This window comes from Montipora capricornis, chromosome 9 (genome assembly GCF_036669925.1).
Source record: "Montipora capricornis isolate CH-2021 chromosome 9, ASM3666992v2, whole genome shotgun sequence".
Classification (NCBI taxonomy): domain Eukaryota; kingdom Metazoa; phylum Cnidaria; class Anthozoa; order Scleractinia; family Acroporidae; genus Montipora; species Montipora capricornis.
Window position 1 is genome coordinate 14,345,625 of NC_090891.1, and position 10,000 is coordinate 14,355,624.

General features: G+C 39.8%; 1 protein-coding gene across 1 annotated transcript in view; it reads right to left on the minus strand.

Moving 5' to 3' along the window:
• Positions 1–8,361: 8,361 nt before the first annotated feature.
• Positions 8,362–10,000, minus strand: part of LOC138015683 (tRNA (cytidine(32)/guanosine(34)-2'-O)-methyltransferase-like) — a 15,995-nt gene continuing 14,356 nt past the window's right edge. Inside the window, exon 3 of the mRNA XM_068862796.1 lies at positions 8,362–9,221. Coding sequence (XP_068718897.1) covers positions 8,993–9,221 — 229 coding nt within the window. The 3' untranslated portion in view covers positions 8,362–8,992. The remainder of the gene's footprint in view (positions 9,222–10,000) is intronic.

A 10,000-nucleotide genomic window follows, 5' to 3' on the forward strand; every position in this document is an offset into this window, starting at 1 on the left:
CTTACGGGATCACGAATATGCAAATGAGGAGATAAAAATAAAAATTAAACAATCCTTACCTGTAAGTAGTATCTCCTCATTGATGCATAGAGAGATCACGTGCCCGCCCTAAATAGGGGTTCTCCTCTCAGAGGAATGGTCAATGAGGAGATAGAATTCCGATCAAACTTTACCTGACAGGTAAGGCTTGTTTAGTTTTTAATTTTCACCTACATTCCGGGGAAACCACCCGCGGTGTGGAACACGATTAGCGTTGGCATTACACAAACGTCTCTATCCCCGATTTTTTTCCAGGGGAGGAGGCGGACGCACACAGGTTATGCAATAAATGACATTTGCGGAGGTACGATTAGTGATCTTAACAGATCGCTTAGGTGCCGATATCTTGCTAGTGTTGAGAATGAAAAGACCAGTTTTGCATCGTGAGCGCGCACATTTGAAAGTGCCGGGTTGCTCGTTAGTTTTGAGCGCGCTTCTAACTAAAAAGTTGCCTACGTTTTTGTCGCGTTTGAATGAAATAAGTGGAGGTTGCGAAAAGATTCTACCAGTCTCGGGATCATTTTGGAGTAATTTAAAATTATTAAGAATGATACTTTTGACTGCGTGATTATGAGGATGGAAAGTGAGTACAACGGCCCCAAACCTGAACTCTACGGCCGCTACATCGACGACTGCATCGGCGCTATTTCATCCAGCAGAGAAGAACACGATCAATCTATAACCTCCGTCAAATATTTTTATCCGGCTCTTAAATATACCTGGGAAATCTCGGAAACTTCATTGGTCTTCCTAGATATCAAAGTTTCTATTAGTGGCAACGTGCTATGTACCAGTGTGTACTACAAACCTACAGAATCTCACAGTTATTTGTTGTATTCATCGTCACATCCATCACATGTCAAGAACTCCATTCCTTATTCTCAATTTCTTAGACTTCGACGTCTATGTAGTGATGACTCCGATTTTTCCAGAAAATCAGAGGAGATGTGCCAGTTCTTCGAAAAACGTGGCTATCCTGTCTCTGTGGTCAAAGCGGGCCATCATTGCGCCCAACAATTTGATCGAAAGTCCGCACTACAAACGTCACAAAAAGATAAGAATGACAGCATATCATTCACCCTCACTTTCCATTCTCATAACAACGCAGTCAAAAGTATCATTCTTAATAATTTTAAATTACTCCAAAATGATCCCGAGACTGGTAGAATCTTTTCGCAACCTCCACTTATTTCATTCAAACGCGACAAAAACGTAGGCAACTTTTTAGTTAGAAGCGCGCTCAAAACTAACGAGCAACCCGGCACTTTCAAATGTGCGCGCTCACGATGCAAAACTGGTCTTTTCATTCTCAACACTAGCAAGATATCGGCACCTAAGCGATCTGTTAAGATCACTGATCGTTTCACATGTACCTCCGCAAATGTCATTTATTGCATAACCTGTACGTTATGCAATAAATTATACATTAGCGAGACAGGTAGACGAGATTAGGCGACCGAATCCGCGAACACCTTCGCGATGTTGAGAAAAATGACAAGGATGCATCTCCATTGCCATCGACGATCCCAACACTCTGCTGACTCAGGAGAGGTTCTAAGGGGATGCATCAATGATGTTTTCGCATGGAACACCAAGGACATGTTTTAACATGCATTTTAAAAAATGCAACCCTTGAAGACTGAAATATTACATTTCACGTCGCGTTTCAACAGGCAAGCTTCAGTCTACGAAACACTATTGTTAGGAAACATCCCAGTAAAAGTGAAAACAAAAGCCAAGAATTTGGGTGTCATCTTCGATAACTATGGTTGAACATAAACGAAATGTGCAAGAAAGCCAGATATGCCTTAAGATCAATCAGTGGTATTCGAAAGTACCTTCCTTTCGATGGATTGAAAACCTTGGTAAACTGCTTTGTGATTTCTAGACTCGATTATTGCGACATCCCAAAATACGTAGGCAACTTTTTAGTTAGAAGCCTTAAGATCAATCAGTGGTATTGGAAAGTACCTCCCTTTCGATGGATTGAAAACCTTGGTAAACTACTTTGTGTAGCTGCCATCAATCAGTGGTATTCGAAAGTACCTCCCTTTCGATAGATTGAAAACGTTGGTAAACTACTTTGTGATTTCTAGACTCGATTATTGCGATAGCCTCTTATATGACATCCCAAAATACCAGAGAGATACGTTACAAAGAATTCAGAATACCGCAGCACGAATGATAACAGGAGCCCGCAGTTCCGATCATATAACACCTATATTAAAGAGCCTGCACTGGCTACCTGTGGAAGTAAGGATTAACTTTAAGATTCTTCTCATCACGTATAAAATCTTGAATGGACAATCTGCTGGATATCTGGAACCCCTGATTAAGGAATATCATCCACCAAGAGCACTACGATCGTCATCCCGTTCGCTACTATGTACCCCAGCCATAAAATCCAAAACACGCGGAGGACGTGCAGAATATGTCACAAATGCAAAATTTCGTTTAAAGAACCTATGTTGTTATTATCATTATTATTATTATCATTATTATTATTATTATTATTATTATTATTATTATTGTTATTATTATTATTATTATTATTATTATTATTATTATTGTTATTATTATTTTTAGTAAAACCTAAAACGTTTTTTCGTACAGGGAAGGACAAAAGTGTGTTGTTTTGGGATATAAGACACTTTGTTATATGACTAGCTCGCCCGCTCCTTTCTTGACTAAGCTTGTTCGGTCAAGGTGGCTGGATACTGGCCAAGTTCTTTTTTGCATGTTTATGGACCGAGACCACAAACACGGTCCATAAACTTCGTCTGTCAGGCCGTGATAGTGGACGCTGAATTTAGTTCAGTGGGCGGTTATTGGAATAAATGGAGTATTAAGGCCTGGCCAAACGCTTGCAACAATTCAACGCAACATCTTGCAACATTGTTGCATGATGTTGCAGCATGTGTTGAATGGACTGGCCAAACGCACGCAACATATCGCAACACGGTGGCCAAACCTACGCAACATGTTGTGCCCAACAATGTTGCAAGATGTTGCGTTGAAATGTTGCGAGCGTTTGGCCAGGCCTTTTAGGTTATTTGCCACGACGTTGGTTTGATGATCTAGAATGGTGTTCACAGCTCTCAACCTAAAGAAGCGAAAAACCAAGAATGGCTAAGTTGGTTTATGTGTACATGATCGCCGCCCCCCCCATCCCCTTCCCTCGCCTCTCCTCGCTTCACCTGACACAAGGGGATGGGGGGGGGGGGGGCTAGATAATGTCAGATTGTTTTTAACACCTACTAGTGAGCGAAATCTAACTTAAACGTAAAATAAAGAATAATGTGTTGTTCACAGTCAGTGATAATTAGAATGACAAAAATAACGCCGTATTTCGTGTTGAAACCATCCCATCTGAAGAGAGCTGAAAGCTGGCTTAAAGGGGCTAGGTCACGCAAGTTTAGGCAATTTCAGCACTGACCGAATGATCATAGAATTAACTAAAATATCAAAATAACTGCCCAAAACTATAGAAGAACTCTAACAAAACGCAGGGAAGCCAAGAAGGGACATGGATGGACAAAACTGGAGAGGATTGAAGTGGATTGAATATGGGTAAATTTGAAAAACGTCGGCCCACCTTTTTTCAAATTTATATCAATCTATATCAAAATGTCATTTACAAAGCTGGAAAATCATTCTCAGTTGTTATGTGGCGGTGATTTTGCAAATGAAAGACTCTTGCTTTGCCAATTTGACGTTTAGAGCTAATAATTAAGAAAATGAAACAAAATTACCTAAAATAGCGTGACCTAGCCCCTTTAATCTTATACAGAAATCATCGAGAATAAGAAGTGTGATCACAATCAGTGTTTCGCTTTAGTGTAGTCAGTGACACCGACCGATTGATCGAACCATTTTGTTCCAAAATCATATTACTTTCAAGTCCTAGTGTCGAAAAGGCAAATTAACGAAACAAGTTAGGCTGTGGAAACCCTGCCACATGAGGAATGGGTGTGGCAGACGATGCATTTGCGTGTGTAAACATCTCAATCATAATTACAGTTAATATATCTGGAGCTCATGAGCTCCTGTTAATATTAATTTACCGATGATTCCTTTGGTATTACGACAAAACTCTTTAATCAAGGCACTAAATATTTGTAACAGGAAATTAGTAGAAACAAACTGACCGAATTGTACAAAGGGCAGGTGAAATCCCGGTTGTAAACAAGCTGCTTTCGCGCCAAATTTTCAGTTGATGTCCGATCTTTGACGTCAGACCCCACATGGACTGTTCCATTTCACATTTGTATTTTGGCGGTTCGGCGAAGTATTCCATGTCACGCAAAGGGTTAAAGGCCGGGACACACTAGGCGATAAGTCGCTGCGACACGTCGCGGGGACAAGTCGCCGCAACAAATCGCCTTGTGTCACACGGTTAATTTCATGAAAATCGTTGTCGCTGCGACAGAATTTTGTGGCCGCGATCACTCGCACGAATTCAAACCAGTTTGAATTCGTGCGACTTATCGCAGCGACAAAATTAGCGAAAGCATCGTTGTCGCATCGTGTGTACACTTCCGGCAACAAGTCGCTGCGACAAAATATAAAGGAACCAATGAGAGAACGTCATATGGTCTGCCATATTGAACTAGTTATAGCTGTCGCTAAAGTGCCAACGAGCCAAGCTTGCGTGATCTGGCGCCTGGCGGCTGCAAACATCACGCGGCGTACTCGTGCGGCACTCTCATTGGTTATCGCTACGGTCAACATTTCATCGCTTTGGTCTACATTACAGCTTTTGGTCTACATTACACTCAAATTTGAAGCGCTTCTGAGATTTCGTCCGCCTAAAAATCTTCTCGCAGCTCTATAAGCTGCCGCCTCGCCAGGCCTTCTGTCTTCAGAAGGCCTGACTCGTTGGCAATTAGAAAACTAGTTCACATTCCCCCTCATACGAGATCACTGCGTGTGCTCCGAACAGGCGTCATGTCGCAGCGACTTGTTTTGCAAGTAGTACACATGGAGCAACTTGTCGCAAAGACATGTCGCTGCGACTTTTCGCCTAGTGTGTCCCGGCCTTAACTCGTTTGTTGTCGCCCCAGACCATTTGTGTTTTCTCTACTTCATTTCACATTAGGGCAAACCATTTTTCCTTTGCAGAAACCATTTCATTTTAGGTCGATTCGTTTGTTAGTGGACAGTATGATTTAAGTTCCTTTCAGACCATTTGTTGTTTAGCTGAGCCATTTGTGATTACGCTAAATCAATCGTCCATTTGTTAAACCGTTTCAGATTACATTGAATCATACATACATACATACATACATACTTTATTGCATAGCTCCCCCCTGGGGGCTCTTCCGCCATACATGAATATGAAATATTAAATTACAAAAAAAAAAAAAAAACAAGATAATAATAAGATAAGATAAAATAAGATAATAACTATTTACAAATAAAAATATAGATTATATATATATATATATATATATATATATATATATATATATATATATATATAAACAGCTTATATTTCAATATTAAATTCACATGTTAAAAGTTCTCCTTTTAAAACCACTTAGGCTTTCCGTGTCTCTGATAAATTTAGGTAAAAAGTTAAAACTTTTAGCCCCACGGAAGGCAAAAGCCCTTTGCCCAGCCGCGATCCTACACTTGGGTAACGTAAGCTCGCTCTTTTGCCTGGTATCTCTTTGGTGAATTTCTGAGCGTTGTTTAAATCGTTCACAGAGATAGTTAGGAGTCAAGTTGTTGATGCATTTATAAACCATGACTAAGTCATTAAAGAGTAGTTTTTTCTTTACGTTAAGCCATTTAAGGGACTTCAGGACTTCTGTAATGTGATCGTACTTTTTCAAGCCAGTTACGATCCTGCAAGCGTAATTCTGGACTAACTGAAGTTTTTTAATATTCTCATTGCTTGTGTTGCTCCAGACTGTCGAACAATAAAAAAGTTTGCAAAAGACGAAAGCTTTTATGAGATATATTAGAGTGCTTCGATCCAATAAATGCTTTATCCTATTGACTCTCGTTAGTTTAAACATACAGTCAGATGCAGTTTTAGTGATATGCTCATTGAAGTTAAGATAGCAATCAATGTGCACTCCCAGGTCCTTAGTTACTGTCACAGGCTTGATTTCAGTTCCCAATATTGTGGCACTTGGAAGAGTGGCAGGTAAAGTCCTCATTAGTTGGGGAACGCCCACATAAAGAAGTTTTGTTTTATCAGGGTTGATGAGCAGTGAGTTTCTACAACACCAACTCACTATTTCTTTGAGATCTTCGTTTACAGCAGAGATAACGTCTTGAAGTTTGTTTGACGGGAACCCGAGGAAGATTTTTGTGTCATCCACATAGCCCATAGGCTTGCAGTGTTTTGGGACTCGAAGGAGATCATTTACATATAATGCAAACAGTACTGGGCCCAAGATGGATCCTTGCGGTACTCCGACTGTTAAGGGTAGAGGGCTGGACAAGGTGTCCTGAATCTTAACGACTTGTTGACGTTGTGACAAATAGCTCTCAAACCAGGCACACGCTAATTCCGATAAACCAACGTTGCGACGTTTGCGCAACATCAAGTCATGTCGAATACTATCAAAAGCTTTGGACATATCCAAGAGAACAATAACAGACATCTTTCTGTGATCCATGTTATTTAGCAGTTCGTCTGTGAAATAGAGTAATGAGGTTTCGGTTGAGTGAAATTTTCTGTTTCCGCTTTGCATTTGATGTATTATATTGCTTGAGTCGAGGAAATTGACAAGCTGTGAGTGAGCTGCTCTTTCACATACTTCAGATAAAATAGGTAGTAGTGAAATTGGTCTTGTGTTGGCAGGCTCCTCACTGTCCCCTGATTTGAGAATTGGAACAATTTCTGCTTTCTTCCATTGAAGTGGAAAACTGCCCAAAGAAAAGGAGTCATTTATAAGACTAGTTAGGATAGGAGCTATGACTGGTGAACTATCTTTCAGAATTTGTCGATACTTTGAACCACTTGCGTTTTTTTCTTTAATTCATTTCACATTAGGGCAAGCTATTTGTCCTTTGCATAAACCATTTCATTTTAGGTCGATTCATATCTGTACCATACATTGTATGAGTTCCTTTCAGAGTCAGTTGTTGTTTCCATGATCATTGTAATTACACCACAGGCAGCCCAAGCTCGGTATACGATTTATAGACTTTGTATGGGAAAATGAAATTTGAGCTTATATTTACGATGAGCTTATTTTTGCGATGTCGTTAGTTGTAATTTCCCCTCATAAAGAGGGGAAATGACAACAAACGACATCGTAAATCCGTCTAAAACCGACACAGTTTGCGCTCCGATTGCACAGAAAAGTCGAGGGCAACTGCACGTAGAGGTAAGTGAAGTTTATTTCTACATTTACAGCTTACTTTAGCATTTATATGCTCAAAGTTAATTTTCCCATACAAAGTCTATAAATCGTATACCGAGCTTGGGCTGCCTGTGATTACACTCAATAAATCGACCTTTCGTTAAACCGTTTCATCTCACATCGATGGTCTGAACAACGTTAGGTTAAGGTAAGCCATTTAGTAACATCACACCGGACCGTTTGCTGACACACTATACCAGTTCGCGTGTGGAAGATGAACCGATTTTCATTGATGACCAGAGAATTTCCTATCTTCCTATTTCGTTTATTGTTTGAGTGAACCATTAGACAAAAAGCAACAAGACTAAGAGTACTTAGGCTGCATCATTTCTTATTCATTTAGTCTGTTCTACACTGTGCAAATGAACCAGTTCACGTTGCTCTATTCCTTTTGACATACTTCGCATTTTTGGCGGTGACGGCCAACCATAGCACATTCCTGACTGTGTGCGGCCGCAGTGAGAATCGAGCTCAGCTTGGTCAATCAAGCATCCAATTAAAACACTCGCGAGGCGAATTTTTCACCACAATCTCCCCGCACACGCGAGGATAAGGCTGCGCAAACCGCCTCGCGTGGCAGTTTGCTTAGCTCTTTCCTCGCCATGTGCGGCGGGCTTAAAGATAAAAATAGTTTTCGGCTGTTCTTCTTTCCGTTGCGAGGAAATTACTGTTGAAAGTTTTTCAATGCAGGCAGAGTAGTTGACCCGGTCTTTGAGTATGGTCGACTGGTGATTTTTGTCTTGTTTATTTGACCTGCAGAATTTCTGTGGAATGTGAAGATGAGCGACGATCTCCGTAGACGGGAAAAGAGTGATTTTGATTTTAGACATTTAAGAATTTAAAAACGTCTGTTAATTTGGCAGTAACGTACTCAAACAGTTTTCATTCTCTTTTCATTAAGAGAATTAAAAAAGGAAAAGGACGACAAGTGGACCGCAAAGAAACATCAGTTTTTTTTTGTAATTCAAGAAAACCGTACATTAGTTTCGTAATTCATGCACGCGCTGCAGGCCTACAAATCTTACACTTATTCACTCAGGCAGAAAGCCCCGATGACATAGTGTGTAGTGCACTTATAAAGTGCGCTACAACAAAAACTCATTCATCAAGAATGCAGCTCATTAGAACACAGCTTATCAGCTATCCAAAATACGAGTCTGAAAGCACAAAAGACAGTTTAGTACACCTGGCCCCAGTTTTTGTTCAAAGGGTGGATAGCGCTATCCACTGGATAACTCAATTGGTTTTGCTAGTGTTTATCCGCTGGATAGTGATTTATGCGGTGGATAGCGCTATCCACCTTTTGAACAACCGAGGCCTGCAGTACATTTTTAATGAGAGCGTCTTCATAATTCTGATCAGATATATGATTGAAGATCTGTCAAATATACACTAAAGGTAAACCAGTCTTAACCTAAAAATAACAGCTTAAAATTTCACCATTTTGGTAGTAAGACAAGAAAACACACTTTTAAAACGAAGAAAGAAATATGTATGTTTCGGACAGTGTTGTAACTTTAAAAAATGGAGATAAAAATGTCCACTTCACATAGACTGGTATATGAAACAATTTAACTGGCTAGGATATGTGAGGAATCAGCATCCTTATGAGTTGCTAAACACTTTGTTTTCTTGAGAAGACAGGCGGTTTTGTAAGGTGGGTTGATTGGCTCTTGTGTGGGTGGCAGTGACTGGCAGTTCTGTTCAGTAATATCAAGTTGGTATGTTTGATCTGAATCATATGCGCTAAGATCTCCACAAGCCATGAATGGGACAATCATCCTGTTTACTCCTTCAAGGCTAAAAAAAAAAAATACAAAATATATATACGGCTTCTAGAAATAACAAACATTTGAAGGAAATAGACGAGTTCACGCTCTTGATTGCACCATGGGTAATCAGGGCAACATGGCGGGAAATTCAAAGGTTTGCGTGGAAATTCGAAACGAAATATATTGTACATGACCTACTTTATAGACTTTCGCCTTCATAAACCAAACAAATAAGTTCATGTTCACAACTGAGATGAACTAGACTTGGTATCCATTCTTTGGAATTCCTAAATATTGCTTTTTTTGTCTCCATACATTCTCTGTAATTTTGTGCCTTTGGAATTACAGGAAATGTATGGCAGAAACTCTTTCTAATAAAATAATTTCTAAAAAAGCCATTCTCTCTAAATTTATTCTGCCCCACCTTTGAGCGCATATCTTCCGTTTTGGAAAATAAAAAACCCCAAATTGCATGTCATGAATACTTTTCATCGTTTTGAATTTCCTTACAAACCTTTGAATTTCTCTCCATCTTGCCCTGATTACCCACGATGCACTCAAGAGCGTGAACTCGTCTATAATCAATCATTTCCCACTCACATGACCCATTAGCCAAGTTTGTAAAGAAACTTTGGGGAGGTTGATAAACAGAGATGCTTATAACAAAGTTCTGAACCTAAGATGTTTTACCAAGGCGTAGTTACTAAAACAAGGAATGACCTACAACGGGCCTACAATGATGTACATTACAAGCTAAAATTTGCTAATGACCTGTAATGAGCTAAAATAAAAAATAATTTGCAGCTC